The sequence below is a fragment of the Podarcis gaigeae genome, assembly GCF_964106915.1.
Source record: "Podarcis gaigeae genome assembly, chromosome: 5".
Lineage (NCBI taxonomy): Eukaryota > Metazoa > Chordata > Lepidosauria > Squamata > Lacertidae > Podarcis > Podarcis gaigeae.
The window spans coordinates 97,587,631-97,610,956 of record NC_139681.1 but is presented as its reverse complement, the minus strand read 5'-3'; the positions used below and the strand labels follow the sequence as shown (position 1 = coordinate 97,610,956).

General features: G+C 44.3%; 1 protein-coding gene across 2 annotated transcripts in view; it reads left to right on the top strand.

Moving 5' to 3' along the window:
* Positions 1 to 2,243: 2,243 nt before the first annotated feature.
* LRCH3 (leucine rich repeats and calponin homology domain containing 3) overlaps positions 2,244 to 23,326 on the top strand; it is a gene marked incomplete at its 5' end in the record, with an annotated part of 83,356 nt that continues 62,273 nt past the window's right edge. For both annotated transcript variants that reach the window (XM_083739360.1, XM_083739359.1), the window contains one exon: positions 2,244 to 2,559. In XM_083739360.1, the coding sequence (XP_083595486.1) occupies positions 2,244 to 2,559 (316 nt within the window). The remainder of the gene's footprint in view (positions 2,560 to 23,326) is intronic.

The following is a 23,326-nucleotide window of genomic DNA, read 5'->3' as shown; positions in this document are numbered from 1 at the left end:
GCCCATCTAGCCCCACATCCTGTATGTATTCACAGTGGCCAAACCAGATGTTTGTAAAAAGCCCCCAAGCAGAACTCAAGTGCAACAGCACTCTCCCCTTCAGCAGTTCCCAGCAAGTGAAAGTTGAAAGCATTGCTGCCTCAGAAAGTGGAGGTACCTTACTGGTGGTTGGGACTTTAAAGGGGTAAAATCTGCAAACTAACATGTTCCCACCTCCTGATTATTGCAAAGACAAACCTTCATGGAGAAAGGAATACCAGCATCTCTACCCAAAGCAATTGAGAAGGCAGCACATTTTAAGCCTGGCCAGTGTGAAAAGCCCTTCGATGTTTTAACCGCGTGCAAATTCCCAAAACGAACAGCTAACCAAGGAGGATCATCATGAGAAAAGGCTAAGGGGCAAGGTTGTGCAGGGGTGAGCCAACAGGTTTAGGCCTTTAGCGGGGGAAATCATACAGTTTTTGCTTTATCTTTTTTTTTTAATATGCTTTTTATTAAGCTTTTAGATACACCAACATCAACACACAAATATATCAAGTCTTTTTACATCTATCTTACGTTATGCTCCATAGAGCCATTGACTTCCCTTCCGCAGGTTTTCTTATTCCAATCTTTAATTCACAGTTTCATTAGTAAAAGACTAAACCATGACATAAGATTTATTTCAGTCCTGCTAACGTCTTCAAATTTCTATAGTTCTCATTTATATAGACCATAAATTAAAGTTTTTGCTTTATCGAAGCTAATGCAGAGTTGAATCCCCGTTGGACGGTGACATTCAAATGCAATAAGGTAGGCTGCTGCTGCTGCTGCTGCCTGACCTTGGCAGAGAGAAAGCAAGCCTTGAAAATAGTGATGTCCACAAGTCACTTGACGAAGATGAATGGGTTTAGGGATTCTCTCTGGTCTGACCACTCGGACCTCGTCCCAGTCAGCTGAGCAAGTTACAGTATGCAGAAGTATTTTCAGCAGAGTGAAGGTTGGGGGCTTAATGCAGGCTGAGCCAGAGATCTGCATCCTGGCAGATCTTGCCATTGGTTTGCCCCCTTATTCAATTAAATCCTGCTGACCTAGTAATGCAAGGGGATGCAGCTGTGCCATTCTTGTCACATTTTACACCACTCAGGTTAAGTGGTATAAGCCTTATGATTACAGTACAGGGCTTTTTATTCACAGGAACTGTAGATACAGTTTTCTGGATAAGGGTGTCAGGGTTGGAATAGCTGCAGCTTTTAATATATTCCCCTCAACTGCTGGCTCGCGCTTTGAAGTCAGTGGGGAGGTCCTCTTTGTAGTGCCACAGATGGGCATAGTTCATGCAAAGTAGGGCTTTCTTGGTGGTGGTGCCCCACTGGGGAAGTTTGGTTGGACTCCCCCATTGACCAGGTTCCGTCCTTGATCGAAGATGCATTTGTTTGCCCTGGGACATAGCTGGAAATAAGGAATTCTTTAAAGTTCCAATATTCTTGTCTGCTGCATTCGGATTTTTTGTTTTAGGCATTTTAATTATTGGTTGGTTATTTTAATTATTGGTTTTTATGACTATGTTTTTATTTTTGTTGTACATTGCTTTGAGCTCCAAAGGGCGGAAAGATGGTTTACAAAAATAAACAATATTTTATGCATTGCAATAAATGAACAATAGACGCAAAGACAAAAAAACCACAAATGACAGAACTGTTTGCACTGTTCAACATAATACACCGCTTCATTCATTGGGGCGAAAAGGTGCGTCAGAAGTGGGCAACCTGTATATCTTTTTATTTACTTATTTTATGATTGCATGGAATTGCCATGGCCTTCGGCTATTTAATTTTATTTTTTATAAAAATATTTTAAAATTATTTATTTATTTGCTTCCCGCCCATCACTGGGTAGGTTTACAGCATGGAAACTCAGTACAAAAACTGCTTTAAAAAATAACTTAAAAGCCAGAAAAATGAACTTGTGGGACTCCAACTCCCATCAGCCCCAGCGCAGCATGACGGGAGTTGTAGTTCAGCAGAAAGAAAAACCTTCCAGGTTCGGGTCTCACTCCGAAGACGCCCTTGTCACTCGCCCCGCCCCTTTCCCTGCAGCCGCCCGGGTCCTTCCTCCGCGCAGGCGCGTTCCCCTTCCGTGTCGCCCTCAGCGCGCGCTTCCGCCCGGCCCGCCTCCCCTCCCTTTCCCCGGCCGGCGGCTTCCGCGGAGCATGCGCAGCTTGGCGGGGCTCCTGAGGGAGGAGAGCACGGGGGGTGGGGGAAATGGCGGCCGCGGTGCTGGCGGCGGCGGCGGCGTCGGAGGGCGGCGGCGGCGCGGGCGGAGGAAGCAGCGGCTGCTCCGGCGGGGTCTCCGGGGCGCTCATGCCGGGGGGAGGAGGAGGCGGAGGCGGCCTGGGTTCGGGGGGCGGCGGAGGCGCTGCTGCCTCTTCGGCGGGCCCGTCGTCGTGGACGCGCTCGCTGGAGCGGGCGCTGGAGGAGGCGGCGGCCAGCGGCGCCCTCAGCCTGAGCGGCAGGAAGCTGAGGGACTACCCGCGGGGCAGCGCCGCCAGCCACGACCTCAGCGACACCACGCAGGCCGGTGAGGAGAGGGGAAGCGGGGCGGAGAGGGAGGGCTGCGCCCCCCAATATATGGGAGGAGGAGCCCCCAAGAGCCTCTGGGGGCGGGAGGGGGGCGAGGGGTGCTCCTCTCACCCCTCAGTGTTTGGGGGGCAAGGAGTGCTCCCCTACCCCTCAGTGTTTGGGGGGGCAAGGGGTGCTCCCCCATCCCTCAGTGTTTGGGGATGGCAAAGGGTCTCCCCCCTCAGTGTTTGGGGGTGGCAAAGGGTGCTCCCCCACCCCTCAGTGTTGAGGGGCAAGGGGTGCTCCCCCCACCCCTCAGTGTTTGGGGGGGGCGAGGGGTGCTCCCTCCACCCCTCAGTGTTGGGGGGCAAGGGGTGCTCCCCTACCCCTCAGTGTTTGGGGGGCAAGGGGTGCTCCCCCCTCATTGTTTGGGGGGCAAGGGGTGCTCCCCCTCTGTGTTGGGGGGCAAGGGGTGCTCCCCCACCCCTCAGTGTTTGGGGGGGCGAGGAGTGTTCCCTCCACCCATCAGTGTTTGGGGGAGCAAGGGGTGCTCCCCTACCCCTCAGTGTTTGTGTTTGGGGGGGCAAGGGGTGCTCCCCCACTCCTCAGTGTTGGGGGGCAAGGGGTGCTCCCCCACCCCTCAGTGTTTGTGGGTGGCAAACGGTGCTCCCCCCACCCCTCAGTGTTTGGGGGGCAAGAGGGTGCTCCCCCACCCCTCAGTGTTTGGGGGTGGCAAAGGGTGCTCCCCTACCCCTCAGTGTTTGGGGGCAAGGAGTGCTCCCTCCACCCCTCAGTGTTTGTGTTTGGGGGGGCAAGGGGTGCTCCCCCACCCCTCAGTGTTTGGGGGGCAAGAGGGTGCTCCCCCCACCCCTCAGTGTTTAGGGGTGGCAAACGGTGCTCCCCCCACCCCTCTGTGTTGGGGGGCAAGGGGTGCTCCCCCCACCCCTCAGTGTTTGGGGGCAAGAGGGTCGCCTTCAGGGGCGCTGGCCCAAATGGCCCTCTCTTCGCCCCTCCACTTATTTATTTTATTGGCTGGACTGCTTTGTTGGTCGCGTTCATAGCCCGCCTTTTAATCCGACGGTGGGCATACGTGGTTTCCTCTCCCCGCCCTCCTCCTGCCATCTCCACAACAACCCTGTGAGGTGGGCTAGGCTGAGAGAGGCAGTGGTTCCCCCCCCCCATGACTCTTAGTGAGCTGAGTGGGGGGACGGGACTCGAACCCAGGTCTTCGTTCCATGCGTCGTTGGTTATTCTGGATTTGGCTCCACCTGTTCTCTGCGCCACAGATTAGGATCCGTTGTTACAAATATATCCCGTATTTTTCCTCCGTGGGTTTCGTGATAGGTCAGTCGGGGGTCAGGGTCATTGGTTTGAGCCCCACGTTGGGCAAAAGATTCCTGCATTGCGGGGGGGGGGGGGTTGGACTACATGGCCCTTGTGTCCCTTACAACTCTACAATTCTATGATTCTTAATCGCAGGGTTGTGGGTTTGAGTCCCACATTGGGCGAAAGATTCCTGCATTGCAGGTGGTTGGACTAGATGATCCTCGGGACCCCTTCCAGCTTTAGAAGTCTATGATTCTATGACTCAAGGGCAGTGTGTACTGTATTGTTTTTCCCCTCTCCGCCTCTTCAGTTAACCCCCAAAACAACCCAGTGGGGGGTGGGTTGGGCAGAGAGAAGCAGTGGCTGGCTGGCATCCAAGGCCACCCAGTGAACTTCATGGCCAAGTGGGGATTTGAACCCTGGTCTCTCCGAGGTCCTAGTCTGACACTCCTTAACTACTGCAACCCACTGGCTCTCTCAGTTTTTCTATCCTTTCTTTCCAGTGGGATGCAGCAGCCAAAAAAGCTAATGTGATTCTTGGCTGCATCAACAGAAGTTACAGTGTCCAGATCAAGGGAAGTTATAGTCCTTCTCTATTCAACCTCGGTCAGACCCCACCTGGAGTAACATGCCCAGTTCTGGCCACCACAATTTAAGAAGGTTGTTGACAAGCTGCAACATGTGCAAAGGAAGGTGACCGAGATGATCAAGGGTCTGGAAACCAAGCCTTGTAAGAACGGTTAAGGGAGTTAGGGAGAGTAGACAGGGAGGACATATGATAGCCATCTTCAAGTATCTGAAGGGGTCACATGGAACATGGAGCAAAAACATTAGGAAGGACTTTCTGATGGTAGAATCATAGAATCATAGAGTTGGAAGAGACCACAAGGGCCATCGAGTCCAACCCCCTGCCAAGCAAGAAACACTATCAGAGCACTCCTGACATATGGTTGTCAAGCCTCTGCTTAAAGACCTCCAAAGAAGGAGACTCCACCACACTCCTTGGCAGCAAATTCTACTGTCGAACAGCTCTTACTGTCAGGAAGTTCTTCCTAATGTTTAGGTGGAATCTTCTTTCTTGTAGTTTGGAACCATTGCTCCGTGTCCGCTTCTCTGGAGCAGCAGAAAACAACCTTTCTCCCTCCTCTATGTGACATCCTTTTATATATTTGAACATGGCTATCATATCACCCCTTAACCTCCTCTTCTCCAGGCTAAACATGCCCAGCTCCCTTAGCCGTTCCTCATAAGGCATTGTTTCCAGGCCTCTGACCTGGAAGAGCTGTTCGACAGTAGAATGGACTCTCTTAGAAGGTACTGGGTTCTGTTTCCCTGGAGGTTTTTAAGCAGAGGTTGGATGGTCATTTGCCAGGGATTATTTAGCGGTATTGCATCGAGTTGGACTAGATACCCCTTGAGGTCCTTTCCAATCCTACAATTCTATGATTCCTCCTAGGAGCTCAATGTGGTGCATAGAGTTCTCCCCTTCCCAATTTTATCCTCAGAACAATTCTGTGAGGGGGGTCGGACTGAGAGTGACTGGCACCTAAGGTCACTCATTGAGCATCACTGAGTAGGGATTTGTACCCTGGCCTCCCAGGTCTTCATCCGACACCCTTAACCATGATGCCAGAAAGGCTGCTTTGTAACTCTAACCAGAGCAAGGCAAAGGCTGCCTTCCTTCCTTCCTAGTTGGGGTGTGTGTGTGTCTGTGCTGGTGAGCCCCAAGAGCCAAGGATGCTTCGCAGTGCTGGTCAAAATGCGCAGCCATACCTGTAGACCACCCTGGTAAGGCTGCTAGAACCCTATTTACTGGGGAGTATGCCCAATTGATCTCCCTGGGACTTGATGCTAAGTAAACATTGCCCTGCTATTCCACAAAAAATGTGTGGATTAGTGAATTGTTTCATGCCAGTTTGCATGAATTGGGATGTTTGCAAATAAATGCAGTTACCAGTATTGAGGTTAATTTCAGATAGGTGGTGTTATGATTGCAGTCTTCAAAACACTTACTGGGGAGTAAGCCTCATTTGAAGTCAGTAGACTGATCTCTGAGTAAATAAGCATAAGTTGTGGGCCGCTTATGTGTGGATTTTGTATCTGTAATACAAGCATTTGTATATTACAAACCACCAGCACTGGATGCCAAAGTGGTGTTGAATGTATTATGTGGTGTTATTTATGAAATATTATACTTCTGGGATCACAGAAAATGAGAAAATTATCCTGCAAAAGTAGAATGGGGGAAAATGTTTGTGTAGCTTAGATATTAGATTTATTAAAAACACTTAGAATCATAGAATTGTAGAGTTGGACGGAACACCAAGGGTCATCTAGTCCAACCCCCTGCAATTCAGGAATCTCAGCTAGATCTTATATGACATGTGGCCATCCAACCTCTGCTTAAAAATCTGCAAGGAAAGAGAGTCCACAACCTCCTGACGGGGACCGTTCCACTGTCAAATAGCTTTTACTGTCAGAAAGTTTTTCCTGATGTTGGATCAGAATCTTCTTTCTGGTAACCTGAAGCCATTTGTTCGAATCCTACCCTCCAGCAGGGCAGGAAAAAACAAGTTTGTTCCTTCTTCCATGTGACAGCTGTTCTAACCTGCCTTTCTGTTCAAAGGGACCCCCAAGATGCCAACATAGCACCATCAGTTTGGTTATATGTACAGAGAAAGAGGAGCAAAAGGCAGGTCCCTGCCCCAAGGAGCCTTACAATCTAAACTTGATCAGGGGGAGAAGGAGAGCTTTAGCCGACAAATGATTAATATGAGCAGTTGCACAAACGAAGACTTTGATTCAGCTGAGGACTGTAAAGTTTCCTTCTTTTCTACCGTATGAGTGTGAAATGTGGTGTACAACTGCCACTCCCTCCGCCACAAATCGAAATGATTCAAAATAATTTTGAAAGCATAATGGGTGGTGGTGAATAATGGTCTTGATCCCTGGAGAATTAGGGAGTCCCCGAGGAATAGGAAAACCCCCACAGTGGAATAGTCCACCATCTGGAACGCTTCCCTCTTCTGCCCCTACCCCAACTTGAGAGGGTATTTCATGAGACCCTGTAGGCTGGGAGAACCTGCTGGAGAATAGATGGCAGCATTTCAAGGGTGGCATCTAGGTTGGGCACCGGTAGAGCTGGACCCAGGGATCTGTGAGGAATTGAAAAAGCAGGAGACTTTTTTATTGTGGGATAGTGAAGACTTGGAGCCTAGGGACTGGGTAGGACCTCTTTCACTCTGCAAAAAATGCTGTCGCATGAATGTGTATTTGTTCGTTGTACGGTTGAAAATTCCACTCTAAATATGGGCTTGACGGCCTGGTAACTGCCAATTTCATAGTACGCTTACACAAGCAAATGGAGCCCAATTGTGGCAGCCTGTATTTAGGATGGATAGAATAATTCAAAGTAGATTAAGTATTTACAGGTCTGTCTAAATGAGAACAAGCTGTCAAACTGGACTATGTGGGATAAACAGAATGCAGATGAACCCAGATGAATAGTCAAATAGCCAAGAAAGGGGGGGGGGAATTCAGTGAATGGAACTACAGTGTTTATTTTGTATCATTTGACATGTGACTATGTCTAGAAGAGTTATTATAAATACAAATACTATGAGTCATCATTGTGAAACTTCTTAATCTCCATTGTTAGATGAATTCAGATGTTACCATCTGTGGCTGCAAACTTGATTCTGATAGAACTTTTTGCAAAATTTGTGTGGTTTGAAACAGATTTGCTAGCAGAAAAAGATCAAGTTGAAAGATTTCTGGGTGTGAAACCTGTGGGGCCTGGGTTCAAAAGTCTGCCTGTGGACCTGCAGAGTGATCTTGGGATGGGTCAGCATTAAGTTGTGAATAGTAGGGTGTAAGCTGTGAATAACAGGGTGTACAGACCAGATTTCCTCAGCTGGAATGCTGTACTACATCTTTTCATGTTAAGAATACTGCGGACATTGTGAAGATAGTAGAACCAATCATGTATTTGTTGTGGTGAACTTGATTTTTAAGGGATTTTTAAAAACCTGGCTAAAAATAATATTTGAGAAATGTAATACTATTTTTTAAGTACTACAGATCATATTTCTTTGGATAAAAAACAACCGTCCTGCTTTCCTCCAAGTGCTCGGATACATTCTCAGTAATGCCATCAACCCTGTAAGTTGGGCTAGAAGTATTATTCCCCTATTACTGATGAGGGGTGAAGCTGAGAGAGAGTGGCTTGCCTAAGGCCACCTAGTGAGTTGAGCTGGCTGAGCTGTGATTTGATCTGGGGACTTTCCGGTTCATAGCTCATGCTCTTAATGACTACTGCAGTTTCAAAATGGGAATATGGCACATGGCCTCAGGAGCTTAGAAACAAATTAAGTGAGCCTACAGCTGTAAGCCCTGAGCATGCTTACTTAAAAGTAAACTTGCTGTATTTAGGATGGAGGTGTAGATTGTCTGATTCAGTTATTCTGCTTTCTTAAGATGCTCTGCTGTGGTTTAGCACTTGTGGTTCACAGCACAATGCAGTACAGTTTAAAATCCATTCCTGTCTGTTCTCATCCCTTCATAATCAATAATTGCTTTTTCCATTCTCCATGCTGTTTGGGACAGGCAATAATGTTACATACTCACCCCAGTCCCTTCTCCATATTTAAAATGTCAGCTGTCATTAGTGCTGCCAATTGTGAAGTAAGGCTCGAAACAGCTTTTATTTAGCACCTTTGAGAAGATCAGTGGCATCTAGTCCTTTCACCAGCTTTTGCCCCTTGCACTCTTCTGTTAGAAAACCAGAGCTGTGAGGTGCCACACAAAGTGATGCACAGGGCTGATAACATTGTATGTCAGGTGCTTATACTGTATAGATCTGAAGTATAAAGCAGAATATTATTCTGCATGAAGAAAATTAGCTGCTGGAGTAGGAATTGTTTGCTTACAAGATCTAGTTCCAACTTTTCTATTTTTGTGGGTTTTGTAATATTGGAGACTGCAATAAATAAATGAATGAATGAATGAATGAATGAATGAATGAATGCTGACAGTGGGATAAAACTAAGGGGGCATATTTAATGAAATGAAACTTTCCTGAGCAGAAATATAAAATGTAAACAAGCCCTTAAGATGCAGTAAAATATAAGGAACAATAGTTAGCTGTGGCATCTGCTCCTTTTAAAAAGTTTATTTGGAGATAGAGTTGAGAGATGTTTAGTTAGATTTAAATGAATAAATAGATGGTCCGAATGTCATCAGACACTAACCTAAAACAACTGTTAATCTAATGCCTTTCCGTGCAAAAACGTCTCTTAATTCTATTCCCTGTCAGTTTACATTTAAGCCTCTTACCCTTATTTTTACTACTTCCTTGTCAATCCCTAGCCTCAATCTTTAAAAATAAAGTTCCCAATGTAGATTGAAACCTTGTTGGTTCTGTATAGTACACTGCATGCAGTAGCAGAAATGCAGGATTCAACATAATGTAGTAAATGAAGTGTTGCATAGTTGCCTCCATTGGATAAAGCCAGAATGCAGGCTTTACTTAAAACATGTATCTGCTTTGAAACCCTTTAGGCAGCTCAAAGCAGTTAGACTGAGCGATAGATCATCTTTGTAAAATGGTTGTTCATGTGGCCACTTATGTGAAGAAAGAATTGCCTTCAGACAGAGAAGCTCTAAGGACATAAGAAGAGCCTTGCTGGATCAGGTCCAAGTCCCATCTTGTCCAGCATTTTATTCTAGGACCTGAGTGCAACAGAAGTCTCCCCACCATGGTTCCCAACAACTGATGCTCCATGTCATACTGCATCTGGCAGTGGAGGTAGAATATAGCCATTGTGGCCAGTCTGGTAGCAATTGATAGCCTTGTGCTCCATGAATTATCTAATCCCCCTTTAAAGCCACCCATATTGGGGGCCTTGACTGCCTCTTGTGGGAGTGAATCCCATAGTTTTAGCTATGCCCTCTGTGAAGAGGTCCCTCTTTTTGTCTATCCTGAGTCTCCCAACATTTAGCTTCATTGGATGACCCTGAGTTTTAGTTTTATGAGAGAGGGACAGAAACTTTTTCCTATCCACTTCCTCTGCATCATGCATAATCATGTACACCTCAGTCATGCCCCCTGCCTTCCTTGCCCTTTCTTTTTAAACTAATACGCTCCAAATGTTGTTTCTCATAGGAGAGTTACTCTGTTTTCTGAACCTTTTCCAGCTCTGCAATGTCATTTTTGAAGAGAGGTGACCAAGGTGGTCTTCCTGGTCAGTCACAGCTGGTTCAGACCCCATATGTGAAATTAGAATTTCTAGCCCCAGTGTGCTTGCCACGTTGGCCTTTTCTAGGCCACAAATGTCTTAACAAATAGGTATGTGTGCTCTAATGAAATCTAGGCATGTTATTTTAGTGGACTTGTTTGCAAGGTTATTGCTGGATAGTACATAGATCAAGCCCAGTAGGGCTGTTACAGTGTGAAGCTATTCAGCTGCATTGCGAGTTAACAAATGGGGAACAAAGTATGTGGCATACATGGACCTTTCATGGACTCTGTTATTGTTTAGTTGTGTCCGACTCTTCGTGACCTCATGGACCAGAGCACGCCAGGCACTCCTGTCTTCCACTGCCTCCCGCAGTTTGGTCAAACTCATGTTAGTAGCTTCGAGAACACTGTCCCATCATCTCGTCCTCTGTCGTCCCCTTCTCTTTGCGCCCTCCATCTTTCCCAACATCAGGGTCTTTTCCAGGGAGTCTTCTCTTCTCATGAGGTGGCCAAAGTATTGGAGCCTCAGCTTCACGATGGCTGTCTATTGCTGCTGCCACTGTAAGGTTGTAAAAGTGGATAGTACCAAGGTCCTGGAATGACCCTGTTCTACAGTTTTCCTGACTGCAAGAAAGCAGCTGTATGCACAGCTTTATTTTCTAAGCTTTTAATCATTGTTTATGATCATCTGGTTGTGATAAGATGGTATTTGCAGGGAAGCAGATTTTAGCTCAACATTAGGAGAAACATCCTAACAACAAGAGCAGCTCAGTAAAGGAGCAGACTTCTTCAGAGCTGGTGGGCTGTCCTCCCGCTGCTCTGACCCAGCTCCTGCCACCGTAGTAGTTCAAAAGCATACCAGCGAGAGTAGATAAATAGGTACCACTATGATGGGAACTGGGGGACGCAGGTGGCGCTGTGGGTTAAAGCCTCAGCACCTAGGACTTGCCGATTGAAAGGTCGGCGGTTCGAATCCCTGCGGCGGGGTGCGCTCCCGCTGCTCGGTCCCAGCGCCTGCCAACCTAGCAGTTCGAAAGCACCTCCGGGTGCAAGTAGATAAATAGGGACCGCTTACCAGCGGGAAGGTAAACGGCGTTTCCGTGTGCAGCTCTGGCTCGCCAGATGCAGCTTGTCACGCTGGCCACGTGACCCGGAAGTGTCTCCGGACAGCGCTGGCCCCTGGCCTCTTAAGTGAGATGGGCGCACAACCCCAGAGTCTGTCAAGACTGGCCCATACGGGCAGGGGTACCTTTACCTTTTATGATGGGAACATAAATGGCATTTCCGTGCGCTCTGGCACTCATCACAGTGTCCCTTTGTGCCAGAAGTGGTTTACTCATTCCGGCCACATGTCCTAGAAAAGCTGTCCACAGACAAACGCCATCTCCCTTTGGCCTGAAACTAAGCAGAGATGAGCGCCTCACCCCATAGTCGAATTAGCTGCCTAGGGGTCCTTTACCATTCCCCTTTACCTTCTCCAGAGATATTAAAGCAGAGGCTGGATGGCATCTATTAGTTACGTTCTACTTTGTGCGGGAAGGTTGAATTAGGTGACCTCCGATGTCTCTTCCCCCTCGTAGGCTCTTTGCTGATTTCTCATATCAGGTTATTTGACTTAGTTTTTCCTCCACCCTCCAGTCACTGTCCTTTCAGCCTAACCTATTTCACAGGGTTATTGGGAGGATGAAATGAAGTGGCAAGAGCTATGGATGCTGCCTTGAGCTTGTTGGAGGAAAGTTGGATGATAAATAAAGAAAATAAATAATCATAGTAATGTTTTAAAAGTAAAAAGATCTCAGTTCATCAGAACCATGTGTTCAGTGTTGTTCTCTGTATTTCCAAGGAAAATATAACCATCACTGATCCATGGATGAGTGGATTCAAAACAAGGTTGTGGCTAGACAGCCACACGGTGCTGTTAACCTGTGTGTTGCAGGTTCAGGGAGTCAAGACCCTGTGCTGCCTTACCATAAGATAAATTAAACTGTGGTTACACTCCTTTTACCACTTGGTAAGCATGATTGTTTTCAAAATATGTCATAACATAGCCCTGTCAGGTTAAATACTTAGCAATTAACTTGAGGATATCCCTTTTTGTCTCAGCTGCTGTGTCACAGATAGCTTAACCTTTCTTATCCTAACCATGCAGTTGAAAATAAGAAGACTAAGGTTATTATTAGAATAAAATCAAGATGTAAAACGACAAAATACCTAATAAAAAGAACAACCCAATAGCCCCCCCTCCCCCGCCAAAAACAACACCACACATTTTAAAAAGGCATAGGATGTAAATCGGCTCAACCAAAGGCCTGGTTAGAAAAAAGGAACGTTTTTGCTTGGCACCTAAAGGTGTATAATGAAGGTCCCAGGCAAACTTCCCTGGGGAGAGCATTCCACAAATGGGAAGTCACTGCAGAGAAGGCCCTGTTCTTGTGTTGCCACCCTCTGGACCTCAGAAGATGATATCAGGTTCCGGTTAGGCTCATATGGGAAGAGGTGGATCTGTGTCCTCCATCACGATCTACTAGAAATGTCCCTGTTTTCATACATCGCAGGTTGATAACTTGGCAGGTATTTGTTCCACATCCAACTCCTTTACCCTTCATATCAAACAAGGCTACTCTCTTTGGGAAATGTTTCTAGCCTTTATTTTATTTTTAGAATCACCTATACCATGCTTTGGAAGAGCTCTTAAGTGATAACACATAAAATAATATAAAACGATTGTAAAACATACTGTATTTTTCGCCCTATAGGACACACATTTCCCCCTCCAAAAATGAAGGGGAAATGTGTGTGCGTCCTATGGGGCGAATGCAGGCTTTTGCTGAAGCCTGGAGAGCGAGAGGGGCCGGTGCGCACCGACCCCTCTCGCTCTCCAGGCTTCGCAGACCTCTCCGCAAGCAGAGGGAGCGCTCCCGCTGCTTGCGGAGAGTTGCCTGCATGCCGAAGCCTGCGCGTGCTGAGCTCAGCGCGTCCAGGCTTCGCGGACCTCTCCGCAAGCAGCGGGAGCCAGCGCTGGGCTCCCATGGCTTGCAGAGAGCTGCCTGTTTGGGGGCTGGGGTCGGGGGAAGCTCGGGCCTCCCCCCGCCCCAGCCCCGCGCCTGGGGGAAAAATAATTTTTTCCCCTTTATTCCCCCCCCCAAAAAAACTAGGTGCGCCTTATGGGACGGTGCATCCTATAGGACGAAAAATACAGTACATCAGTAAAGTCAGCCAGAATTTTAAATCAAGCTTGTGCAACTAAATTACATTTCTGGGTATAAAGCTTTTAACAGGCATTTAAAACAGTATAGCAACAAGAAGCAATTCTGAGAGAACACTTCTCATAGGCACATGATAGAAAGCATCTGTATAAAATCCTAATTGCAATGAATGATTAGCTGGTTAGAATGATAAACAATAGTCCATTTGTTCTCTATTGTCTTCATTGAGGCTCATTGTCCTTTTACAGTAGTTTGTGGGAATACTAGCTGTCACCCAGTTCCCATCCACTCCAATTGTTCAAGAATTGAACAACTTATTGGAGGCAGGAAGAGTTTGGCTTATTTAAAATATTTATATTCTTCTTAACAGTCTCCAAGGGAGCTTACAGTAAAAGAGAATTTAAAACACGCTAGGATATTTTTATTTTAAAGTAAAAAGGCTAAGGTAATTGAAAAATATATTGTGTTCCAACTGCTGCTTTTAAAGCGTTTACAGTGAGACATGGGGAAATAGCCATGATCTGCATTTCTAGACTTAATGTAATATTTTCTGCTTTGATTAAATCACACTACGTTTCCGAGCACAATTCAAAGTGTTGGTGCTGACCTTTAAAGCCCTAAACGGCCTCGGTCCAGTATACCTGAAGGAGTGTCTCCGCCCCCATCATTATGCCCGGACGCTGAGGTCCAGCGCCGAGGGCCTTCTGGCGGTTCCCTCATTGCGAGAAGCAAAGCTACAGGGTACCAGGCAGAGGGCCTTCTCGGTAGTGGCGCCCGCCCTGTGGAACGCCCTTCCAGCAGATGTCAAAGCGATAAACAACTACCTGACATTCAGAAGACATCTTAAGGCAGCCCTGTTCAGGGAAGTTTTTAACGTGTGATATTTTACTGTATTTTTGGTTTCTATGGAAGCCGCCCAGAGTGGCTGGGGAGGCCCAGCCAGATGGGCGGGATATAAATAATAATAAATTATTATTATTGTTGTTATTGTTATTGTTATTATTATTATTATTATTACTTTGCTGTTTAATTCCAAATTGGCAAACTATGGTCTGCAAACCTCAGTTTGATCCTAGTTTAGAGGACTCACTCAAACTACAATTTGTTAATTTGTGTCTTCATCAAACCAGGAAATATTCTGTTCACCCTAAGTGGAAGAGCACAGGACTTACTCCCAGTTCTCCAAGTCATGGCTTGGAAGATTGAAGAACTTGGCAACTTGTTTATGACTGAGCAATGATTTGAACACAGTGTTTTTAGTGAGATCAAATTTTAATCACCTGAGTTGTGATAGCAAGAGGCAAAAAGAAATAAACAGAACTAGTAGCAAAGGCAGCTACTATACATGTTGTCAAATATTTACATTGCTGCTCAGCCCATCTTCTGAAAGAGCTAGGCTTACCTAATCAAATCGGTTTGTAATCCGTGATAAATCTCTGCAAGGAGTTGATTGACTCTTTGTGAATTCTTGTTCATTAATTGTCCCAGAATAAAAAGCAGAGGGCTGTGATGATTACTTCAAATAGTTCTTTACTTCATTTTTGAATGGTTAAAATGGTAGTAAAATGTTTCAGGTTGTGTTACAGGCTAGATGACCCTTGACTTCTTTTAATGTTTTAAAAGAATAGCTGGGTATCAGTATTTTCATGTTTGCTCACTGGTAGGTTGTGGGATTTCCAAGTAATAAAATACTGAAAACTGGTTCTCTTTTTTTCTGTTTGTGAAAGGGTACTTTTTGTCTGAAGTCACATGCATGACTTTTAAGATATCATTTGGTGTTGTCTTTTTAGAGAGGCGGTGGTGCTTTCATGTCTTTAAGAGCTAGAGCACTGAAGATGTGTTTAGCCTGTTCCTCAGTAGACGTTTTTTAAACTGGGCAGAATCTGCACAGATGGTTAAAGGGTGAGGAGGAAGGGCAGCAGTAGCTAAAGCTGTAATCAATTTAGTAATAGATGGTTGGACAAAGTGGATTTTGAAAAGAGATTTGGAAAAGCAAAGGTTTTGGCATATGGCGGGCTGCATTTTAAGCATTGTAATCAGCATTATTTCACACCAAAGTAGGACACCCTGTTCAGAACTTTGAAGCCACATTTTATGTGGTCTCTAGTGTCTTTGTGATCCCTTTGAAGAAATGCAGTGCAATAGACAGGGCAGCCATGTGTAGTCAACAAAAATGTGGGTCTGACAACTCTAAATAAATTGAAAGAGGTTTCTGAATCCTGCAGGAGTTTTCGAAGTGGGTGAACAATTACCCTGTCCTTATGGAGACCATTTGATGGGAATGTCATAATGAGCTCATTTGATCTCTACTACAAGTTTGCAGCCTTATTACCATAATTTTCATATTATTAATGCATAATGTAAGATTGTTTAAGGCATTTTTATTTGAATGAAAAGACAGTCACTGCTTTCAAACTTCAAGCGACTGCACCTGGTAAAGTGGGAGCAGGGTATTGTCAAAAAAATTATCTAACTTGGTTCATTAAGAAAATTGCATTGCTGTTCTGCAGTTTATCTGTTAAAGTTTTTTAGACAACAGGTATCTTAACTCTGATTGAGCCTTGATTCTGTGTGATGGTCTGAAGCTGAAGCTAAGAAGGCTTGGGTCTGGTCTAAGATAAGAATGGTGAGGTATAAATGTAAGAAAAATGGATGGTTCTAACTGAGAGAAGCCAGTGAGCCAAACAAACTTGGCTTTTTTTATTTTAGTGGGATGCTACTGTCAGTGAAAGTATAGCACTAGTAAGACAATTATGATTGTTGAGATTTAAAACGAAGAAATAGGTGTATGGTAGCATTAACAATGAAAAATGTATAATCATGAATATGCTTAATGATTATATTTTATGCTGACCTTTCATAAAGGAGTCAGTTTTGTAACACCCATGGAGCCTAGTTGGAGATTTTGTGATGTGTCCATAGAAGTATTTTATTATGAAGTCTTTTCAAGTTATGGCAGAGGCAAATAAAAGCATGGGGAACTGCTAGAAAGAGACTCATTTTGTAGGAAAGTGTCCTTGGAAGTTTCAGCTATGCTGTCTCCTCCCTCTTTAATTTTGCAGCCTTAGAGGTAGGCCATGTCTTCAGTAATTCTTTAGTGGTTTGTTCTTGCAAACTATAGTTTTGAAGACGGGTTAATTTAACCTCTATTTTCTGCAGGAGCTTCAATAATATAATCTATCATGGGACTAGATTAAAGTGTGATCTTAACCCAATGATGTTAATCCCACATCAGTTTAACATCTGGAGTTGTTCTTGTAAGTGTGGTGAGTATTTTTGGAAGCCTTCAGTTACAACTTTCTTTCTCTTCAGCTCCCTCTTCAGTTTGGGATTCCTGATCTAAATAACAACGTTCACCTGTAGGGTGTGTGTGTGTGTGTGTATTGTCTTTTTTCTCTCATGGGTATATAATGCATGCTCTGGATGAGTGAGAGACTTAGTCTCAGTCAGCACCAGTTGTTAGGGCATCTTGGATAGAAATACCTTTGACTCAAATTCTCAGATGAGGTAGTAAAGCTGTACCTGAACCGTACCACTTCTAGTTACATGAGTCCCAACTGGAATCTCAGTTCTCCTCCATACTCCCCATCCCACACACATAGAAAACTGGCTAAATCAGAACACTTGTCTCTGAAGTACCTGATTTTGCTTTACATACAAGGAATCTTTTCTTTGGACGAGCTTTCAGGCATGTGAGCTCTCACCTGCAGTCTCAGGGTTTTATGGTGTTACTGATTTAGTATACAAATCAGGTTGAAGCAAGCCTTTCCGCTCCACTGTGCAAGGAGAGAAGGGACTCTTTGGCCTTGAGGAGGCATGCAGGATGCAGCAGAGAATCTTAACTGAGGCCATAATACTGTATTTTTCACCCTATAGGACGTGCCGTCCCATAAGGCACACCTAGTTTTTTTGGGGGGGGGAATAAAGGGGGGGAAATTATTTTCCCCCCCTGGTGCGGAGCTGGGGCAGGGGAAGCCCGAGCTTCCCCCGTCCCCAGCCCCCAGAACAGGCAACTCTCCGCAAGCCGTGGGAGCCTGGCGACGGGCTCCCGTGCCTTACGGAGAGCTGCGCGAAGCCTGGGTGCGCTGAGCTCCCAGTAGTGGCAGTAGTGCTGGTGTAGTGGCAGGTGAGGGTACAGTTGTGGTGATGGGGCAGGCAGCAGTAGGGGGCATGGTGGGGACCTGGATTTGCAGGGGGAGGTTATAGAGGGGGCGTTTTGGCTGCAGCGGCAAATGTCTTGGGCCATCTTAGGCAACCCTCATTTTAGGCATATATTTTTGTGATGTAATAATAATAATTTGTTAAATTTGTATACAATGTACAAAGCACAAAATATATAATAAAAATAACCAAAGCACAAAAGACATAAGAAAAATAATCAAAACATAAAAAATAATCAATACAATTAACAATACAAATGTATACACACTAATAAACAATACACTCCCCAACAAGTGCTCCTAAACAATACTCTAGCTCACAAATACAAAAATCCAAATTAACAGATATCATTTAACAACACTTTAAAACAACCCCAGCCTCCAGATAAAACAGCTCCCACCAAAGTTAAAACCCCATCTGTGTTAAAACAGTAATTTTCACACAAGGGGGCTGTCCCACGCCCTCGTTCCACCCCCAAAGTGCTGCTACCAAAGGGATGACACCTCTTAACTATCTGTCCAATTTAAAAAGAAGTCTACTGAGGCTAAACACATCTTCAGGCAGTGATCTAGCTCTTAAATATATGAAAGCATCACCGCCTCTCTTAAAAGACAACACTAAATGATATCTCTTCTGTCCTTAAAAGTCTAAACAGCAGTAAAGTTAGCTCAGCGTCTGTCTCTTGATAGTTTGATTACTGTACAAAGTGAATTTTAGCAACTATTACATAGCATTGTAGTTTGGGAAACTTGCCTGCAGCAGTAATAAAACACCTCTTAATCAGATTGAGAAAAGATAAAATATTCAAATACATAACAGCTGCTTAAAATTTAAAGGAACTCTGCAAAGTATTATTTGTCACCTCTGCCAGAATAATAAAATGTCAGAATAATAAAATTGCTGTAACTTCCTCATTTCCCGCATACTATTCCCTCGCAGTCACAACTAAATCAGATTATTTCCATTTCTGGTGCTTTCTCACACCCCCACCTTCTTAAAGGTGTGTGTCTGTTTGTGTGCTGCTGCTACTACTTTTCCTGTTTCTTGATACATTCTTCCGTTTTGGTGTTGATAGCTACATCCTGCTTCCTGTTTGCTGATGCTCTGACAACTGGCCCATGTGTTAAATGTTCAAGAACGAGAAGGGCCTACAGGCACTGTTTTGCTTTTGAAACAGAAGCTTCTTTAGATTTGTCATCTTCAGTTTCTGCAGTTAGAGAAAGATTAATGTAATTAACGGCTTATCAAGAGGATATCCAATTATTTTGGGTTCATGTGTCCTGCAGTTTTCCTCACCATATGGTAAAATATAGTGGGTCTGGACCAAGAGTGTTTGAAGACCCCCTTCTCCCAAATTGACCAGCCTTTTCATTCAGATAATTGTTGGACTGTTTCTTTTCTGGGGTACCCCCATCTCAGAGCAAAGAAACATGGTCCCCACAGAGGTCTGCCTAGTGCCTTCGTTACATTCAGGCAAGACCTTTATATTTCCTTTTACCAGTTTGTTCTGCTCTAGTTGATGAGCTGTTTTGAGCATGTTTTGTGGAAAAGTGGGTTGTAAATAAATAATGCTTGACTACTTTTTGCTAGTTTCTCACATATATAAATATAATAATAGCTGTCTCACCTTAATGTACAGTGTGACTAGCTTTCGATAAACAGATTAAAAGCTGACTGATGTTTGGATGAGTTGACAGCCAAAGTGTTGTAAGACACAGCCTTTGTGAAATTAGGTGCTGCAACGTGTGTTCGTGTTCTTCACTGCTTCTATGAGCACAAGACTAAGAAAGTGAGAGTACGTATTTTCAGTTAGGGAAGAAATTATACATGCACATTTTATTGTAGGTCACTTGCAATTCTAGAGCAGATTTAGGAATGAAGTAGAGGTTGCTTGATTCAAAGTGCTGCCTTCTTTGCTACCAAAACTATTTTTGTTTATAAGTAAAAAAAAATTGACATAACTACTTGCAAGCATAAGCTAATGTTGCTTGTATGTGATGCCTGTTTTCGGCTTTTGGGAAGAGGACTGTTTTATCCAAGAAAATTTGCTTCTTTTCCTTGTGCTCGTCTTTGTTGCTGAGATTGATTTCCCAAATAAGTCTTGCCCCTTGGCTCTTCTGAGTGAACAGTTCTTTTAAACAGCTATCTGCTGTGCTTATCACACAGACACAAAAATCTGGTTCTGACTAATCCCAGCTCGGATTATGACTTTCTCCCTGTCGGGCACCACCAGCCTCAAAGTCGGTGGGATGCAGCGTTCATCACTTCCTGTTCAACAGATGTTTCAAAAGGCTTCTGTGCTGTTTTCAAAAAGTTGCTTCCAACCTGCACATGATTGCAGTAAAAGGAAGGGGGAAGAGAGTGCAGGGTTTGTACAGAAACATTTCAGTTGAAGTTCCTTATACAAAAAGTTGTCCAGCAGATGGTTACACCTCTGTTGGTTTTGCAGCTTGTTTTGGTACTTGTTTTGGTACACAGGCCTCCCTTTGGCACGCAGTATATGTGGCTGCAAACTTGTTTCTGGGCTGTACCTTCTCAGTCTTCAGGTGTGAGCTTATATGATTCATTGCAACTATGTAGAAAATCAGGGTGTAAGGGAGAAACTGCTGAGCCTAGTCTCCCTAATATGCTGATTTTTATGTGCACTAAATATTTTTTGTTTGCAGAGAAGCATTGTGAACCCTTGCTTGCAGTTTGCAGTGGTGTCTGCTTTATTATTTTATTCTGCTGTAAGGCTGGATTTAAATTGGCCCTCTGGTTTTGATACATGCTGCGTGAATTGTGGTGGTGATAGTAACAAAGAAAGCTCAGGTAGGTAGCCATGTTGGTCTGACGCAGTCAAAATAAATAAAAAAATTGTCCGGTAGCACCTTAGAGACCAACTCTAAGGATATAAGCTTTCGTGTGCATGCACACTTCTTCAGGTACCTTCAGAAAGCTCAGCCACCCTTGTGTTCTTACCTAGCCATTCATCAGATTTTTCCAATCAGAGACGAGGCTGCTGGGAACTTCCCCAAACTTGCTGTGACTTCAAGGGCAAAGTCACTCACATCTGGGCTGATCTTGATACAACAATTGGTGCTCGTCTTATAGAGAAGGTGTCTAGTTCACAGATGATTTTCGGTGTGTGCTTACATTAGTTCTGACCTGGTTGTGTCGTGACTGTTTCGTTTTCTCTTTAGGAACTAAAGCAGCCTCCCTTGTCAACTCTCACACCTGTCAGGCTAATAATACTTTTTATGGGTCTGAGAGCAGCTTCCTTTAAATGTTCTGAGCTTAATTTCTATCTGCATGGAGCTTCCCACTGTGCAGGATGTGTGCAAAAGAAAGAGAGATTTCTTCATAACAAAACTATTCCTCCCCCCAATGCCACATCAGTGAAAATGGGCACATGATCCGTTTTGTTGGTGTTATAAACTATAATGTATTTTTAAAACATAAATGTGTTAGTTGGAAACTTGGCATCCCCGATTTCACATATGTGCCTTGATATGATGGGGAAGCATCAGGTGGAGAGATAATAGGCCTCAGAGCTCAACTGCGAAGGTGACATAAACAATATATTCTTATGTAGTTGCACATCTGATCATAAAGTTGGAAAAGTAGTGTTTTGTTTACAGATTTGCATTTTTTAAAGGGAGGAACCACCAATAAAGTACATTTAATAAGGTTTGAATGTTATGGTCAAATATACTCAAAGCTTTAGTTGGAAATAATGTTATTGGAATATTTGTAAAATATGACAATTTATAGGATGCACTTCTTTTGTATTATTTACATTTTAAGGGGAGAAAGGAAGGTACAGTACTCACTTTTGCAAGCTCCAGTATGCATTAAGCATGTGAACATTTCCTAGGTTTAGTTTATCTGAAATGGAACTAATTACAACGTTGAAACTGCTGGATTTGACTAGAAATGTGAAGACCTGGAGGAGAATGTAAAAGTGGGAGCGGGGCACAGACTTACACATCTCTGGATTTGACTGGTATTATATCCATTCATTATGTTGTTGATTAATTTTATGAAACAACATTTTTAGAAATAGTTATTTGCACGCGCGCGCCCCCCCCCCCCAAATACAGAGCATCAGAAAAATCTCCAGTATGAAAACTTTTTTATTCCACATTACTGTATTGGGCAAGGTTCATGTAGGGTTCCTGTCTAATCAGAAAGATGAATTTAGTGGGGAGGTTTCTAGTTTCTTTCCAGACCTTCCACTAGATGACCCAAAATACTTGGGATTCTGGTTTACCAGTAATTTAAAACTCACAACAGTTTATACCGAATGGATTTTTATTTATAGATGATTAAGATTAATGTCAAAACATTACTTGCATACAGCTGTTTTTTAGGCACTGGAAAATGTTTGTCTCAGTTGTAGCATTTGAAAAGCAGAAACAGTTTTGAATCAAGCCAAGATACTTGTAGCTATTTAACTAGCCATGCTCCTTTAGTTCCAGCTTAAATTTACCATGTATTCTTCAGTATGAAGGTGACCTTTTTGACTTGCTGTGTCTAAATTTAAACTTTGGGGAAACTATCTAGTACTTTATTCTTTGGATGGTCTCTTAGACTTGGTTTTCTGAAAGCTTGCGCTGTATTGTTAATTCATGTTTCAAAATTGATTTATCTTGTACTGAACCAGTAAGCTGGCACCAGTCCAGTTTTTTTGGTAGAAGCCTGCTAATTGTCGTATCGAACATGGGAGGGAGGGAGGGTTGACTTTAATGAAATCTATTTGTTAAGAATGATATCAGCAAGAACGATGGAGTTCTTAAAAGAACATTAGACTTCAGTCCACCAATGCTTCTTTTCAATGGATACTGTTCTCTTAAAGACATTACGTAGGGTCTACAGTGCAGCAAGGCAATTTGATGACCTTGCTGTGTCACCATATATTGCTGTATAGAACCATTGTATAATGTTAGGCAATAAAATTCCAGTGTCATCTGCAGCCTGTCTGATCATTTACACTTCTATGCATCCACATGTTTGAGGAAATGTAGGACTATAAAGCAAGTTTCTTTAGTTTTTGATACCTGAAGCATTCTTTTTTTTTTAATGGTGGTCGTGTCTAGATTAAATTTGGAGACACACTCATCTCCCCAGCACAATAGGCAAGGCATCACCCTTGCAACTGTGGGATAGCACAGTTGATTTCCTTCCATAGCTCAGGGATGGGATCCTGTTTTGAGGGTAAAAGCAATGCTTCTGGGATTCCCCCTTACCTGTCAACTGTATCGTGGACTGCATTCCAGACTTCTAGTGCATCCCTACTCCTTGCATTGGGATAGTGTTAATTCTTATGTTTTGATGGGGAAAGCTGGAAACTGAACACAGTTAATTTGTTTAAAGCATAGTTTTGCTTCATTTTTAAAGGCACACTTAAAGTAAAGGTAAAGGGACCCCTGACCATTAGGTTGTCATGACCGACTCTGGGGTTGCGGCGCTCATCTCGCTTTATTGGCCGAGGGAGCCGGCGTACAGCTTCTGGGTCATGTGGCCAGCATGACTAAGCCGCTTCTGGAGAACCAGAGCAGCGCACGGAAACACCATTTACCTTCCCGCCGGAGTGGTACCTATTTATCTACTTGCACTTTGATGTGCTTTCGAACTGCTAAAGTAAAGGTAAAGGTACCCCTGCCCGTACGGGCCAGTCTTGACAGACTCTGGGGTTGTGCGCCCATCTCACTTAAGAGGCCAGGGGCCAGCGCTGTCCGGAGACACTTCCGGGTCACGTGGCCAGCGTGACAAAGCTGCATCTGGCGAGCCAGAGCCGCACACGGAAACGCCGTTTACCTTCCCGCTGGTAAGCGGTCCCTATTTATCTACTTGCACCCGGAGGTGCTTTCGAA